This window comes from Protopterus annectens, chromosome 1.part2 (assembly GCF_019279795.1).
Source record: "Protopterus annectens isolate FY-2018-M chromosome 1.part2, PAN1.0, whole genome shotgun sequence".
NCBI lineage: Eukaryota > Metazoa > Chordata > Ceratodontiformes > Protopteridae > Protopterus > Protopterus annectens.
This window is the reverse complement of record NC_056727.1, coordinates 896,981,996-897,000,531: the sequence shown is the minus strand read 5'-3', so window position 1 is coordinate 897,000,531 and position 18,536 is coordinate 896,981,996. Positions and strand designations below refer to the sequence as shown.

Sequence of the window (18,536 nt, the reverse complement as noted above, 5' to 3'; positions counted from 1 at the left end):
TAGTATGTCCCTCATAAAGTTTGTACTTTTGTGGCAAATCATTGGAGATTAAAGTCACTAAATAATGACAAACATTTGTTTTTCCGACTTTATATAATTCAGAAAAACATGGTAATACAAAGTCAGTTATTCTAGCAACTTGCTAAGTTTATAAGAGCAATATTTAAAAACTCTCTCCGATTTTGGGCCTTTGTCCACCATTATTTTTGGTTTTGTCCAGATTTCTTACACTAAAAGTTGAGTTATGCTTCCAGTTATTTTTATCAAGACAGAGCATTCTGCTAAATAAAAATAATTAATAATTCAAATTATTTAATACCTTAATTTTAAATAATTAATTTAAACTTATCAAGAATGACACCTTCCTCCACTAGCCTCTAGGTAACTCATAGAAGTACTAACATACAGCATTAAAAATCTTAAACACTAGGTCTTCTCCTTCAAACCCCCAAACTAGGTTTCACTGCAGAGACCATGCTTTCTTAGGTCTTGGTCACAAACTGTGGAAATCTCTCCCTTCTTTTCTTAAAGCTCATTCCTCTTACCTCATTTTTCAATCAGAATTAAAATCACATTTCAAGACTCACAGAAAATGCAGCTGCTATCTCTCTTGTTATATAACTTAACCTCTCCATACCCCTATTTCCCTGTGAGTAACTTGATCTGTCTCTGCATTCCATTATTTTTTCGGCATGCCTACTTTGATTTCCACTCTTTATAATGCATGTATATTGTGTTTTTCTAGTCACTCTGTATATAATGCCATTTATTTATTGCCTTTATACCCTCATTCCATCTCTCATATTCACTTAGTATATAATACCTGTATATTTTGCATTTTGCCATTCACTCTGTATACAATGTCATACATCTATTGTGTTTATCCTGGGCTGAAACTTAAATAGGTTCAATGTGGCAAGTGCTCTACCTTTGTTAACAAATTCCAAATAAAATAAATACAATAAAGCTTCTAGACAGTCTAATTATTCCATCAAAATGATAGTTGGTTCCATGACATAAATGGATAAAATCATCTCTGCAGTCCTTATCACTGGGGCTCAGTTAGTGATATAATGACAGAAAGATATGAGGGGGAGGTGAGAGTGCACATGTATGTTTGTTTGTGTGTGTGTGTCTCTTCACAAGTGGACACTTTGTCGGTGAGTTTTCACTGATCAAGTCTTAGTTACCAAGTACCATGTTCTTCAATATAGGGGTTCCATAACTTCTATCTGACTGGCACAGGGTACTAGTGATTGTATACCACAGGGTACTGGTGATTGTGTACTGCAGGATACTGGTTATTGTGCAGTGCAGGATACTGGTGATTGTGTACTGCAGGGTACTGGTGATTGTGTACTGCAGGGTACTGGTGATTGTGTACCACAAGGTACTGGTGATTGTGTACCGCAGGGTGCTGGTGATTGTGTAAGTACAGTGTAAGAGGATCAGTTGTTTTTTTTTTATTTTGACTGTGTCACTTTCTCTGTGTCTGTGCTCCCTTGCAGTTTTTATTTTTAGCTAACAAGAAATATGAAGGGCCACAACTTTTATACTTGTAATTCAGGTGATCTTACCCTTGCAAAAAGGTTTTAATTTTTTATTTGCATTTTACCTTGTTTGATGTGACATATGTTTTTTTTTTAACTTTCAGCATTTGTTGATATGGACAGATTTTGAGGTGGGCAGCTTCTTAATGAGTGGGCATCAGATCAGTAGGTTATTAATAAGGTCTCCTAAAGCTTTATATGTGGCATGTGTTTTGAAGTAATGGTTCCTGAGTAGAGCATTCATTACAACTACAGAACTAATGGTTCCACAGAAGTACAGTGGTTTCTCTCCAGTTAGTGCATCTCTGTAAATGTAATGTAATGCAGTTTTAGTGAGCAGCTTTGTATGCAGTATAATGGTCTTTCAACTAGCTGCCTTAGTGTTATTGCTCCTATGATACATATACTGTACAGTGAGAGTGTTATTGCTCCTGTGATACATATACTGTACAGTGAGAGTGTTATTGCTCCTAATACACATATACTGCACAGTGAGTGTTTTTGATCCTATGACACATATACTGCACAGTGAGAGTGTTATTGCTCCTGTGTTTCATATAATGTACAGTGATAGTTTTATAGCTCCTGTTATACATATACTGTACAGTGAATGTTATTGCTCCTGTTATACATGTACTGTACAGTGAGAGTGTTATTGCTCCTATGATTACATATACTGTACAGTGAGAGTGTTATTGCTATGATACATATACTGTACAGTGAGACTGTTATTGCTCCTATGATGCATATACTGAATAGTGTACAATGAGAGTGCTATTGCTCCTATGATGCATATACTGAATAGTGTACAATGAGAGTACTACTGCTCCTATGATACATATGCTGTACAGTGAGTGTGTTATTGCTCCTATGGTATATATACTTTACAGTGAGAGTGTTCTTGCTCCTGTGATACATATACTGTACAGTGAGAGTGCTATTGCTCCTGTGATACATATGCTATACAGTGAGAGTGTTATTGCTCCTATGGTATATATACTTTACAGTGAGAGTGTTCTTGCTCCTGTGATACATATACTGTACAGTGAGAGTGCTATTGCTCCTGTGATACATATGCTATACAGTGAGAGTGTTATTGCTCCTATGGTATATATACTTTACATTGAGAGTGTTCTTGCTCCTGTGAAATATATATATATATATATATATATATATGAAGCGAACCACAACCTTAAACCAACCAGTAAATACAATAAAGGTTGTAAGGAAAGTCACCAGGACGACCACAGCAAGAAAAAAGGTTTATTCAAAGCCAGCATGGCACAGCACAGTAAAACACCATAAATAAACGCTCTATTTTATATACGTTTTCGTCAAAGATAAGACTTCATCAGATAACAAAAATGAAATTCAGCAGGTTTAAATAGAACACACAATTAATCACAGCCAATAAAAACACATATTTAAAATAGCCATTAAATAATTTAACCATTAACTGCCTTACTAATATTGCACCCTAGCTACTAAAAATCATTCATATTAAATACACTATATAAAACATTGTCTAAGACACTTAAATATATGTACAAAACCAACCATGTTGAATAATAAATACCTTTAGATAATAAAATAAAATAAATACAAAATGTATATGCATTTGAAAATATATATGTATTTAAAAATGGACATTTGTAAAGACATTAATACGTAACCACTTTTTTTTGTTGTTGTTGTGTCTTTCGGCTTTTCCCGGTTAGGGGTCGCCATAGCGGAACTCCGGTCCGCTAATGATTGGCAGTAGATTTTTACATGCCGAGTTGCCAGCCCTGACGCACAACCTTCAACGAAGGTATGCCCATTCACACATGTCTCCACACAGAAGATGCTTTAGCTGAGAATCGAACAGGACAACGTCTTACTGTGAGGTGACAACGCTACACCATAAAAACTCTATCTAGTGGCCAAAATAAATATTGCAGTACATATAAAAAACATGTGTGCATTGATATTACAATTTTGCTGCCCTAAGCTTCAACAAAGGAGTAATGGAAATACTTTCATTTAAACCTGGAGGTCTGGCCGCATCCAATGTGACCTGCCAGTATAATTCCCGATACTCCAATCTAGTTTCCCATGCACCCCCCCGCCATCCATCTGCATAATTTCTAAGACAAAAAACAAATATTTTGCCTGCCCACATATTTGAGAATGCTTAAAAAGGGCGTTCTTATCATTCTTTTTACTAATATCATAAACATGCTCATAGATGCGCTTCTTTAAAGGTCTTTCAGTTTTACCCACATAGAAAGCATTGCAAAATTCACACATAGCCATATAAACAATACCACTAGTATTGCAATTACTATAGTATACACTAGAAAGAATTCTGTTTCTACACTTAATCTCTATCTTGTCTTTGTTAGATATATAAGCACCCTGAAAACAAGCCCCACATTTGAAGGTGCCAACCTTTTTATTCTCATTCCTAAAACTAATTCCACCACAACTTTCAAATAATTCCTTCAGATTTTTTCCTTTTCTAAAAATGATCTTAATAGGTTTATTAGTAAAACACTTCAAGTCAGTGAGTGAAGAGAATCTAGTCCACTCTTTCTTCATCACTTCACCCACAACCTTGGAGTCTGAATGAAACTCCATGGTAAATGGTTTACAAAATTCACTACTACCCTCTTGGTCTACTTGGGCCTCCACCTGTTCACCCCAACCTAACAAGGGTCTATACCTTGAAGCACAAAAGTTCATAACGTGTGCTTATATATCTAACAAAGACAAGATAGAGATTAAGTGTAGAAACAGAATTCTTTCTTGTGTATGCTATAGTAATTGCAATACTAGTGGTATTGTTTATTTGGCTATGTGTGAATTTTGCAATGCTTTCTATGTGGGTAAAACTGAAAGACCTTTAAAGAAATGCTTCTATGAGCATGTTTATGATATTAGTAAAAAGAATGATAAGGACGCACTTTTTAAGCATTCTCAAATGTGTGGGCAGGCAAAATATTTGTTTTTTGTCTTAGAAGTTGTGCGGATGGATGCGGGGGGAGGGGGGTGCATGAGAAACTAGATTGGAGTACCGGGAATTATACTGGCAGGTCACATTGGATGCGGCCAGACCTCCAGGCTTAAATGAAAGTATTTCCATTGCTCCTTTGTTGAAGCTTAGGGCAGCAAAATTGTAATACCAATGCACACATGGTTTTTATATGTACTGCAATATTTATTTTGGCCACTAGATAGAGTTTTTATGGCTTTAGTGGTTATGTATTAATGTCCTTACAAATGTCCATTTTTAAATACATATATATTTTCAAATACACATATATTTTGTATTTATTTTATTTTATTAACTAAAGGTATTTGTTATTCAACATGGTTGGTTTTGTACATATATTTAAGTGTCTTAGACAATGTTTTATATAGTGTATTTAATATGAATGATTTTTAGTAGCTAGGGTGCAATAATAGTAAGGCAGTTAATGGTTAAATTATTTAATGGCTATTTTAAATATGTGTTTTTATTGGCTGTGATTAATTGTGTGTTCTATTTAAATCTGCTGAATTTCATTTTTGTTATCTGATGAAGTCTTATCTTTGACGAAAACGTATATAAAATAGAGCGTTTATTTATGGTGTTTTACTGTGCTGTGCCACGGGTTTACCTTTTTTCTTGCTGTGGTCGTCCTGGTGACTTTCCTTACAACCTTTATTGTATTTCCTGTGATACATATACTGTACAGTGAGAGTGTTAATACTCCTATGGATTATATACTTTACAGTGAGAGTGTTATTGCTCCTGTGATGCATATACTGTACAGTGAGAGTGTTATTGCTCCTATATAGTTTTACTAAAAGTAATGTTACCATCTTAACTGGGAAGGAAACTTAAATCCCACGAGGGAAAATGTTTTAGCATATCCAGATAGATTATTACAGCTAGAATTTGTTTTGCCACCAGTGGCTTAATAATGGAGGTTGAATTTTTGCCCATGTGGTTAAAGTAGTGATCCAATCTCTCATAACATTGGACAAATCTAAGATACCAAACATTTTCCAATATTAAGTCCTTAGTAATAAGGCTGTTTAAACAGATGGCTGTTTGTTGAGGTTTAAGTGGGAAAAGAAAAATAAGGCAAAAGTGGTTGCTAGGGCCTGGCAGTATTATAGTCATAGGATGTGTAACTGTTATAGTCCACAAAATACAGGACAGATGAATACTGAAACATCAGTCTCAGGTAATTACAGAATTTTATTTGTAAAAATGTTTCATTTGAAGTACACATTCAAGTTGCACACTTTGTTTCACACATCAAAGTTCTTTTTTAATAACTTTGGCACAACAGATTGTAGTTTACCAGTTTTTGTTTATGACCAGATATAGCTTTTTTCCATGGAGGCAGTTCTTGCTTAAGTTCTGTCGGGTATGTATTCTAAGGAACCCAATTTGTTCTACATTTGCTTATAAATTTATATGTATTTATTTATCTTTGTTAAACAGGTGAATGAACTGGGACAAAGGTCCTTTACAGCCATTTTCTGAGCCAGATTCAGATACAGCAGAATGCAGACATTTGAATAAACATCATTAAAGACAGTACTACTACTACTACTACTAATAATAATAATAATAATAAAGACTGCATAAGGGTGCTGTCTTTAAAGGAGCGTATCTGTTATTTTTTGTAACTTTCTCACTACTGGTTAATACTTGTATTTGGGCGATCAACGATACACTTAGTTAGACAGCCCAGTGGTAGCACTGTTAGCGTGTCTTTGGGTGAACTTCAGCTTTTACAAAGTTCACCTAGCAGCGGCTCGGCAGGCTTTTATTCATTTTTTTCTTAGTTATTGCTACCTAGCGACCTAGACCTACTCCTGTAACCTAGGCGTCCTGACACTGAGGGGTTCAGTAGTATTGTGATACATTATCTGACTTTCATATGATGTGCCTACCACAGCGATAGTCTTCAATTGTTACACTCCTTGTAACCGTATATACCATTATATATCCCTCATAACCTTCACTATAACTGGTTTTCTCCCCTTGCTGCGACTTTTTGGCAGTGTCCCTTCCTAGGCAAGCCTCCACGTGGTCGCCCATAATATATTACTGGCGTTCATGATGGGTTATAGCGTACTAAAAGGCTCTAATTGCTAAAGTGTTTAATCTATGGAAATGTATTGCTCACTGCTGGTATTATAACTGCCTAGTATCTGTGCTGCATTTCGATCACGTATATTTGACCTACTCACTATGGAGTAGAATTATTTTATAACTCATATCCCCCTTGGGATCCTGTAATACTTGACCTAGATCCTTGGCTTTTTAATGCTATCTTTAGCCATATGTTCTGTTGAAACTGATTTGACTGCTTGATGCTTATGCTTAGTATTTGATTGTATCCAGTCATTAGGATTGATGCTGTTTGCCTAAACGTTTTTTCTAGCTGGTAACTACTGTAAGATTTGTTCCTTGGGGGCCCCACTGTATGTCTTTAGCAGTCTAGCTACTCTGCTTCATACAGCGTGCCCTAGGGTATATCTCTGTACTGTTCTTGTTTTTTTTGGATTTAAAGCAAATGTGCTAGTTATGTTGTACACACATGATTGATTAACAACTTATTTTTCCTTTGCTTGTTTTTTCTTTCTCTCTCTACCTTTAACTATTAACAGATTGTACACCCGGGTTCCTGTCCTTCCCTAACCTAAGAGGCCCTGTGGACATCTTTTAAACACCAGTATTCCTGAATAGGATTAGACATCCTCTTAACAAAGACTGTCCTCCCAGATTTTTTTTGGAAAGTATGTCCTATCATTGTACTCCTTAGCTTTACTCACCAGGACATATTTTTGCTCCCCTGCCAGGTAAACCAGCAGCCCCTCTAGATTGGCCTTTTGTTGGTCCCTCTCCTTCCTCCCTTTTTGCCTTTGGTCCGTATAATCCTCTCTCTACCCGTCTCTTGTTCTTTAATCTTGGTTAACCCCTGCTTGCTCTGTCTGATATTCTTTCCTAACCTAGGTGGCGCCCTTCTTACCACAAATCCTACTATCATATTTTCGGAGTATCCCACTGCAAATCCTACTGTCCTTTCCTGTTCCATAGTTTACCATTGCCACTTACTATTTCTCTCAGGAGCAAATCCTCTATCTTACCCAGTACTATTTAATTTACCCCCCACTTACCATACAATCTCCTCAAACTCTCTACTGTTGAGCTCACCCTTACCTTTACACCTGTTTCTCTCTTCTTGCCTGATTGTTTTCTGCAACTGGTCGTCCTGTTCTTCCCTACCCCCAATTCCCACCCACCCCAGGGGTCCTACCTTTAAACTTACTTAGACACACCCCTAATTAGCTAACTACCTATCACTATTTCCTGCACATCTACCAATTAACTCCTTACTCCTAAAACCACACCCTCTCTCCAGAATCAGATCTAAACTACCTCACCCTATTATTATATACCGTGCAGTCCTACACTTACTAGCCTCACACTCTATAAAAACATGCCTTTAACCCTTAACTCAATCTTTCCTCTTCTTCTCCTTAACATCCTGCTTTACTACGACACTCTTACCTCCTACGAACATCTTAGGCTTAGCCAAGCTCCTGTATTAGCCAAACATACTACAACTACACTTCCTCTACCTGACCAAACTCATATTAATATACTTTCAACCTGTCCCTACCTTCCCCCTCTCTACCATAAAGTACACCATTACAGATTCACAACCTCCAAACGGTTCTATCTAATACCCATCAAATACACAAAAGTCTTTCAAACCCCACAAACACTTTTATTGATACATGGGGACATCCACCCCAACCCCGGTCCCAATACCCTCCTCAATCCCACCCCTTCAAACCAAACTGCTAACTATACTAGCTCACCCTTCTCCACTGACTCCCTCTATTGCTCACCTAAATATTCGTAGCATTAACAACAAAGTAACACAACTCCATGCCTTAATTGATTTCTATGCCTTTGATATCCTCTGTCTCACTGAAACCTGGCTTAAACCCAGTACCAAAGACAACGAATTCACTCCCCCAGGCTATAGCACCTTAAGGCAAGATCGTTTTAATAAAAAGGGCGGAGGAGTGGCCCTCCTATACAAATCCCAACTTCAGGTAGCCTTAATTGACTCCTTGCCCCCCTCCCCAGCAAATGCTGAAATACTTTGTACCAAACTCCAAGTTAATAAATCCAAGGCTATAAACATAATATGTTCCTACATCCCCCCAGGCAAGAACATCAATACCCTAGAAAATATCCTTAGCTGGGTCTCCTGTAGCTTTCCCCAAGAAACCATAATCTTAGGTGATTTCAACATTGACTGGAACTCCTGCATATCCCCCACACCCACCATTCACCTTAATCTCTTTAACTTTCATCAAACCATCAACTCCCTACTAGAATAAATAAATCCACCCACAAACAAACCATTCTAGACTGGATACTGACCAACAACAATCCCTCTCCTATAAAGAGGAATACTCCTGACAATATCAGCGACCACCTCCTTACCTTTATCACTAAACAAAAATTCAACAATCCCAAACTAACTACTTATAAATACAACAAAACAGAATTCAACCTAGCATCCTTTCAAAATGAACTCAAGGAATATAACTGGTCAACTCTAAAATACCTCCCAATAGATGAAGCAGTAACCCATTTCAACAATACCTTCCTACAAATTCTAAACCAGCATGCCCCATCCCGCTTAGTCAGAGTCAGTTCCAAAGCAGCCCCATGGCTCTCTAAAACAACTAAACAAACTATGAGCTAGAAATAAACTATGGTCTAAATGGAGGTCCACAAAAAACCCAATTGACCATCAAAACTTCAAACATCTGAGAAACAAAACAAAGAAGCTTACCTATCTGGACAAGAAAAACTACCACCTTCAATACCAACAAAACCAACACCAAAACCCAAAACAATTTTGGTCAGGAATAAACAAACTACTCCATCCAGGCAACACCAAAACACCTACCCCAGCTAGCCTAGCACAAACCCAACCTAACATAATAGCCAACACTTTCAACAACTTCTTCTCTCAAACAGTCACCTCACTTGCAAGCACCATGACTCCCCCCCCAACCCTCCAAACTACCCCCACTCAAAACAGCACCCACATGCTAAAGTTTAATACCGTCTCAACAACCTATATCGTAAACTACTATCTAAACTCAAACCCTGCACCCTTCTGCAGACAAGCTTCCAGCTGAATATCTGCAACTAGCTGCAACGAAATAGCCTACCCAGTCTCCATCTTAATAAACAGAACTATAACTGAATCCAAAATCCCATCCTGTTGGAAAATCTCCCATATTATTCCCCTCCATAAAGGAGGAAACTCCAACGAACTCTCCAATTTTCGGCCTATTGCCCTTCTATCTCCTCTATCCAAAATAATGGAACGCTGCATTCACCATCAACTTCTACATTATCTCTTGAATAACAACTTGCTTGTAGACTCACAACATGGTTTTAGACCCTACCACAGTACTTCAACTGCCCTTCTCTCCTTCACTGACTCTATCAATATAAACCGCAACAACAACCTGTTCTCCTCTGCACTATTCTTGGACCTCTCAAAAGCTTTCGATATGGTCAACCATAAACTTCTCCTCGATACCTTACAATCCCTCTCACTTGATTCACAAGCATTACAGTGGTTCGACTCATACCTGACTAATAGAAAACAAGCAGTCCTCTGGGACAGCCATCTATCCTCTCAACTCCCAGTTACTATTGGCGTCCCACAAGGATCCATCCTAGGTCCCCCACTTTTCTCTATTTTCATAAATAACCTGCCCACTTCCCTCCCGACATCCACTTGTATACAGTATGCAGATGATTCCACTCTCATCTGCTCTGCTTCTTCCCCAGCACAACTCCACTCTGCTACCCAATTGGTCTTCACTGCAGCAGAAAAATGGTTTCAACATATCTGTCTCCTCCTAAATCCCAAAAAAAACAAACTTCTACTTTTCACCCCAACCTCTAAATCCACCCCAATCACTTTTTCCATTGTATCCTGTAATGGCACGGTCATCAAACCTGACTATTCCACTAAACTGCTAGGCGTCACCATAGACAATCAGCTAAATTTTGACTATCACATTGATTTAACTATCAAGTCAGTCAATAAAAAGATTGGTGCCCTTTACAGACTTAAGCCCTTTCTTACTGCTACTTCCAGTGGCTCTCACCCAAACTCACCTCATTTCTACATTATTGTATGCCTCTCCTTCCTTTATCAACATATCTAAAGCTAATCTTCAGAAACTGAATACCGCCTACCACAGTATAGCCAGATTTGCCACTGGCTCTCTATTCCAAACTCATCACTGTCTTAATTTAAAGAAACTAAACTGGCTTGAACTTCCAAACCTAATACTCCTACAGCAACTAATCATCACTTTTAAAATTCTACATTACCCTCCAACACACCCATACTAAATAAACTCATCACACCTTATAAAAATCTCACTACACTTAGATCAGCCAACAAGCTACTAGTTACTACTTTGAAATCTCATAATAAATCAGGTGATTCCTTATTTGCAAACACTGTCGGTTCTTATTGGAATAAACTTCCCACAGAACTGACCTCCCTAGGCTCATGTCACCTTTTCAGAAAACAGATGAAACTCACCTACTAATTCACTGGCTATGCCCCTGCTCCAATCCTGACTGACCTCAGCAAATTTATTACTCTCTCCAGTCTGCTCCTGTGTACTTTTGCTCTTCTGTTCTAACTTAAACTGACTTCCACAGTCCCATTTTTTGTACCATCACTCTTTTGTTCAAATTTCTGTTTGACTCCCCCTCTGACCATCTGTTATTCTGTCTCTTGCTTCTTTTAGCTGACCTCCTATAATCCTGCTACCTCTTGCATTTCTCACTATCTTTGTTTTCCCCCCTCTCCTTTTCCTACTGGCTGCTCCTTAGCCTCACTAAGTCCATAATACCTGTACCAAACAGAAACTGTATTTTTTTCCACATTCTGTTTACTTCCATACCTCTCAACCTGGAAACATCAAAAATCTGGACAAGGGCCATGAAAAATAGGTACAAATCTGTACGTTAATTAACATCTAATTTGCATATATAATTATGTAACCCCACCCACTTCGATGGAATTGTGGGATACCAACTTTCGAACACAAACTGAAGAACAGACAACCAAAATATGGCACCAGAGTCTCCCTGCAGCCATTCTAATGTCCCATTACCTGGCTATTTCGCCTCATTTACCATAAACACATGTGTGCATACTGCTTTACTTCTACAATGATTATTTGGATTTAATTTTACATTTTGCAGCACGTCAATGCACGAACACTAACAGACATCTGATAAACAAACCAATACTGTCTCACAATGAAAATAGACTTGGCATTAAAACTTCTCTACCCTTGAAACTCACATTCATTGAAACAGCATTGAAACCTACACCACATTCAAAGAAAATGCATCTGGCCAGTGGTGGATAAAGATTACCTTTGGTCTGTTTATAAATCATTGGCCCCTTGCACAAAACAAGAAATATATATGTGTTCTTTTCTTTGATACACCTTCCTGACTTTATTAAGTTATATTCCTTCTGTTCTATAATACAGCATACTTGTTAGACAGACTGTAGGTAATGAAAGAAAATGCATGAACCAATAATTACAAAACTGCCCAATACAGAACATTTCCATCATAAAAGCCTACTTCCACACCCAAACTATAAACAGAAGGACAGTAGCGTAAGCCACGGGCATCTTGCACAACTTCTCACTTATTTTCAATTTGAGATTTTTTTTTTTGGTGGAGAGCAAAAGGTCAAAAAACAGGGACACATTTTAAACACTGCTTGTATAATTTTGGAAAGTTGTTAGAATAAAATGCTGTTTTACTACCACACAAGTTACTGGCAAGTCTCAAACACAGAACACTATACACTACAATCAGTGCAACATACCACTATGCTAACTCAGCAGTTTAAACAGTAGAAGACTGAAACTTAATGTCTATCATTTAGTGAATTCAGTTCTCACTTCTCACCATAGCTCTCAACCTCTTAGCACAAAAAAAAAATCTGACCAGAGCTGACAAATTGTGGTGGGTAGGGACTTTTGGCTCTTTTTACCCTGTACCAAAGGTATAGGGTTTGAGCCTAAATACTTCTAGCCACCAGGTTTATACATTGGGGACATTTTCACACACACACCCCAGGTATTTTTCAAGCACATAGATATTTGTTAACTGCTTTACCATAACAATGTAGTATGTGACTGCTACTGTTTTATTGAGTGCACTGTAAAAGACCTGTGTACCATTTATACATGTATTGCGCTGATAAAGACCATGTGTGTGTGTGTGTGTGTGTGTGTGTGTGTGTGTGTGTGTGTGTGTGTGTGTGTGTGTGTGTGTGTGTGAGTGTGTGTAGGGAAAGGAAACTTTAATGTACTAACCTCATAAGTCCCAAAATGGCAACCCTAATATTTCCTCAGGAGGGTGGGACATTTCTCATTAATTTAATTAATTACAAATCTGCAACATCTCAACAAAGCTAAAAGTCAGCATTTTGGGATTGATACTCTGCAGAACTCCATTTGTAGCATGTTTACTACTTACCATTGGATATCTGCCTATGTAATTATCAGGCACACATACACAGTCTTCTTTAAGTTTGAAAATAATGCATAAGACTTTTCATTCTTAAAGGTATGCTAGTTACAACAGGTCATGTTGGAAGTGTGGCCTAGAGGGTAAAGAAACTGGCAGTATATGCCAAATAACTTACTGAAACTAGTTTGAGTTTCACAGCATTCATGTGTGTAAGGTGTGACTATGAGTGTAACTGCTCAGTGCTCCTGGACCCGAACTGCAAACAAAACATTATTACTGTTGGCACTTGCCAAAGCTGAACTGCTTAAAAAGGAGTAAACATATCATTTCGTGTTATTTTTTTCATAGTCTCGACAGTAGCAAGTGTCAGCCTTTCAGATGAATGAACTGCGTACAGAGGTATTTACAAACAAGTTGGGAGGAAGGCCTAAATAGTACTCTTTCGAAGAGAACACATACATACACACACATACACACACGCACACCTTACCTAAGCAAAGTCCCGAACTCGGATTTAAACTTAGCTTCCAGTTCCAAACGGCAAAGCAGCATTCGTCGTCCCTACTTCTGAAACGACAGCAAAGTGCAAAGCTGTCTGTAGAAGCCAACATTAAAGCAGTTTCTTCTGTCCGAGCCAGCAATCCCAGCATTCTTCCCAAGTCCTTTGTAAATGGCAAAAAGTGCAATTAAAGCAGTTCCCTTCTAAAACGCCTGAAACAGCATACTTCTTTTGAATTCACTTCCCGCCTGCTCCCAGCCAGCCGGAAATGATGACATGAGCTACTTGAGCTCAATTCCCACTGGCTGGTAGTATTAACGGAGCTGACGTCATCGCGCACGTGATGACATCAGCTCCGACAGCGCGACAATTAAAAAATTTAAAAAAAAAAAGCAAAGAAATGAAGGGGTGCCACTCGGGAATCGTGGCACCCCTTCATTTGGACCCCAAAACTCGGTAAAAACCGAGTAATTCGGGACGGTTGGGAGGTCTGTTTACTTCATTTCTGCCTTTTCCATATCTCTAACTACATAACATCTGTTACACTACTAACCTGCATATTTAACACTGTATATTAACCGTTTTCATGCTTTCAGCCAATACCTGATTTGTTGTCATGACTAGTTACTAGTGATATTCTTTAACTTTAAATTGTTTTTTATGATACTGAAGCTTTTCTCCTCAGCCCCCTGACTGAATTTTGATTGTCATCTAGTCAGACTAGTCCAGGAAAACTGTATATGCATTTGTATTTTGCCTTATTACATTATTTTTATAGTTAGTTTATTAGTGACTTCATAAACTGTAGTGTCTTAGTCTGATAGTGGAGCTTTTCTCCTCGGGCCTCTGCTTAAAATGGACATGTATCCAGCCAGACTAGCCCGGTTAACAAATGTAAAATAAAATAAAAATAAAATAAATAAAAGACTATTTTAGAGATAAATAGAAAAATATATACATTGTTTTTGGGGTCAGCAGAATCAGCCATGTTGACATGTAGGAAACATATATACACTTTGGATATAAGATACAAAGGAGGTAAATACAATGTGGGCCTTACTGTATGAAATAGCTAAAAACTGTAACACCACTCTTGATCTCTAAAGTAATTAAGTTTTGATTTTTATGAAGGAATGTTTTGAGATGTTTGTAAAACTCGCTTAAAATGTTAATTTGTCTTAGATCATCTTGTAAGAAATTTTAGGATGTTGGGATTGATTTAGACAATGCATTTTCACTTATAGCTAACTGATAGTAGTTTATGTGAAGTAATGATGTATTTTAATTTCTAATGAAATAAGCTGAGGAGAGGGTTATTAGCTTATTGCTTAGAGGTGGACAGTAGGATTCATGTAGGAGTTTGTTATTAAGGAGTCACATAGATATGAAGCTCTTTGTTTAATTAAGAGCCATTTCAGTTTTTGTATTGTGGTACAGTGATGTTTATTCCAGTGACCTAGATGGATAAATCAAAAAGTCCATTTTCAGTCTTTTGCAATATAATGGTGTTATGGGCTAACCCAGAGGGAAAGATTGTGAAACCATATTCTAATCTAGAAACATTTAGTGTAATAGCTTTACTATCTTCATGTGAGAGAAGATTAGATAAACTGTAAATGATGTTCAGTTGTAGTACTTTTTGGGACCGATACAAATTCATGATGCAAAAGGGTTAGGATGTAGTCGATAAGAATGTCTGTGTATCATTGTTGCTAAATAGTTTTAAGTGCTGTACTTGTGACAGCTTTTACATGTGGAGTAGGGGCTATGTTATGTTTTTTCGAAGTGGCAAGTAAGCATAACATTGGATTTCTTAACATTAATCTATAGTTACCATCTTTAATGTGCAAATTTGTACAACACTGTGGTTTCATATCTTGGCCTTAAATGCTATAACATTACCAGGTCATAGCCATTTTGTTGAAAGTCACATATAAAGTGGTCTGAAGAGTGTAAGTAGTAGGTCATTTAGGTAATTTCATAATCACCTCCATATGAATGCAGGCATATCCTGATAAATTAATGTGATGACCCTTAATGTCTGGCTGTCCTGCATTGATAACTAGGGCTATATGTGATGGGCCCACCTTGAGTATGTTAGAAATAGTATATAATATTGTGATGTATGGTATCCTCCAGTGCAGAGGACAAGTTTAAAAGGGATATCCTCACAGTGTGAGATATTTGTTTATTTTTCTTTGTTTTTTGTTTATTTATGTATAACTCAGTTTGTCATTAAATGATATTAAGGTGTAAGATCAGCGGCTTTGTCACATAGCCCCAATAACTCAATCTTTGTTTACAAATGTGTCATGTGGAAGATAAACAACAGTAACACAGACCACGTAAGCATGTTATGATCTCAATATTTTTGTCATAATATGAAGGAGGTCAGACAAAAGTCCTTAAACATGATTAGTATTATAGAAGAGTCCTGGTTATTTGTGAAACATCATTTGAGAGAGTTGGACATAAGACGGGTAGGGGGGGTATTATCTACATTTGGTAGCAGCTACACGATAAGCCTCAACAGTTTCAGAACTGTACCTTTTGAAGGAATGTCCGTGTGGGAAATGGAAAAGTGGCTAAGAGAAATGAAAGTAAGAAAAGAAAGTAAGAAAGTAAATTAACTTAGAGGTAGGCTTGATAAATGTCAGTGAGTTAAGAATTCTTCAAAGGAATTGTTTCAAACACTAGGTGGTATTTTTTCCTCTGCCAGTGCTACAGACACTTGCTGATTAGTCCATGAAAGCATATAAAAACACATGCATATCATGGCAGCCTTAAGATCTTCCATAATCTTGCAAATGAGGGCTCGTGGGCTAAGTATGCAAAAGGTCTATGTGGAATGCCTCTGTACTCCGGTTAACAAATATAAATGAATGAATGAATGAATGAGTTAATTCATAAATAAATCAATATTTGCCATTCCATGCCTGCATTTCCTTTAGACTTTAGTGCATATAGAATGCTTCTGTGTAGATGATATGTTCTCCAACATGAAAATGAAGACCCTAGCAGTTCATTGCCTTGGATAACTTCACAGACAATGAATAGTAAAGGTTCCATACCCATGCTGCTGCTAAACTGCTGGTTATGGAGTCCAGTGACACCGTCTACTGAACTGAAGGATGGGCATAGAAAGCATATTTTCTGTGAAGCATTTAATATTTAGTTCAGGCTGAATCTTTAAATGCCAAGATTTGTGTGTATGTGAGAGACTACATGTTAATCATATAATTTATCATATAGTCTAGGTGTAATATGCTTTCACTTGGATACAGCAACACATTGTCGTATATCTTATTTTTTCTATGACATCTGTTTTAGTGCAATCGATCCAACAGATGCTCTGAAAATGCCAGGTGTTGTGGACTTCATCTCTGCCAAGGATGTTCCTGGTAGCAATCTAACTGGCCACCTTTGTTTTGATGAAACCGTTTTTGCTGAGGATACAGTAAGTAACTCATGTTGTCTTAGACTTTTAAAAACTTTGTTGCTTTATGGAAAAGAAGGCTTACTAATAAAGTTATCTATCTGTCTATCTATCTGGTAATCTGTTTGCCTTTCCATATTATGTAGAGCAGACTTCACAGCTTTGCTGCTAACAGAACACTTCTGTTTTGTAAGTGCCCTTTTTTGTAACTTTATGCAAACATTGAAAACTTTGTGTGATATAGCACTGAAATGAAACCTCTGGCTTGTTATAGAATATACAACATCGTCTTCAGGATCAACAAAATGAACATGTTTTCAGCTTTCTATAATAAAGTGGCAGGAATACAATGGAGTTTCATCTTATCATTCACTTGCTATGAGCATTTAATTCTGATTCATAAAGGTGGGATGTCCTACATGTGAATATTCCACACATTCTGATGTATAGTAATCCCATTACTACCTGTAGAGAAAATGTACTACAGATGTTGCATTCTGTTCTCCTTGTCCCCATTGTGTTCTTAGGCCAAGTGGCTCTCCAGTTGTCTGCTGTTTATGTAAACTTAACTTTATAAGCCACTTTTTATTTTATTTTCTCCTAGTAATAATCACTACAAGATCACATTGTGAAAATATCCCCTTAAACTAATTATACTTCATTTGCCCTTGCATTCATATCTTCCAATCCATTAGTGGTAAACTACAGTATCAACAGTTTTAACTTTTAACCATCTTTTCCATTTCACTGTTAAAACCAGGTGCTGTTTTATAAAATCACAATAAACAAATAACATAGGTCATGCAAACTGTTTAACAAGAATAATTGTTACAAAACGTACCACTTAAGTAACCGTTGACAAAAGTAAAAAAAGGCTTTGAGTAGCAGAACACATTTATCTGAACTATATTTTTACATGGGAAGGCTGTACCTTTGCATCATATATAAAGCAATTTTATGAGTTGATTTTAAAGACTTGACCGTAACTAATATTATAACAAACAACCAAAGGATATTGTCTTATTTGGACGTGCCTTAGGATATGTTGAGATTATCAAACACTGTAGCAATCAGGAAAAAAAAAACGCAATGCTTAGGAAAGTATTCCTATCATCTGAATATTGAAACAGACTGTTGGCAATTCAGTCATTTGTTAAGGACATATGATTTAGACGGGGGGGCTATTGCCTGATAGTTTGGGGATGAGGTACGGAATTAGTTGGAATATGTTGCTATCAATGAGCTTCACATATTTCCCCAGGCAGAACAAATATTGAATGTGAAATGTTCCAGTCTCATAGCATCTTCTTAGACCTCTTCAAATTATAAAAGAAAATGAAAAAAAAAAAGAAAAATGCAAAAAAAAAAAATCTGTGTTGATGAGAACTGTGCTAAATTCTTAGTTTGAGCAACAAATTAAGTGACTTAGATAATTTTCTT

The 18,536-nt window shown here is 37.1% G+C and overlaps 1 protein-coding gene across 1 annotated transcript in view; it reads left to right on the top strand.

Moving 5' to 3' along the window:
• Positions 1 to 18,536, top strand: part of LOC122791686 (xanthine dehydrogenase/oxidase-like) — a 1,688,659-nt gene that overhangs the window by 901,567 nt on the left and 768,556 nt on the right. Inside the window, exon 19 of the mRNA XM_044059558.1 lies at positions 16,991 to 17,117. Within this exon, the coding sequence (XP_043915493.1) occupies positions 16,991 to 17,117 (127 nt within the window). The remainder of the gene's footprint in view (positions 1 to 16,990; positions 17,118 to 18,536) is intronic.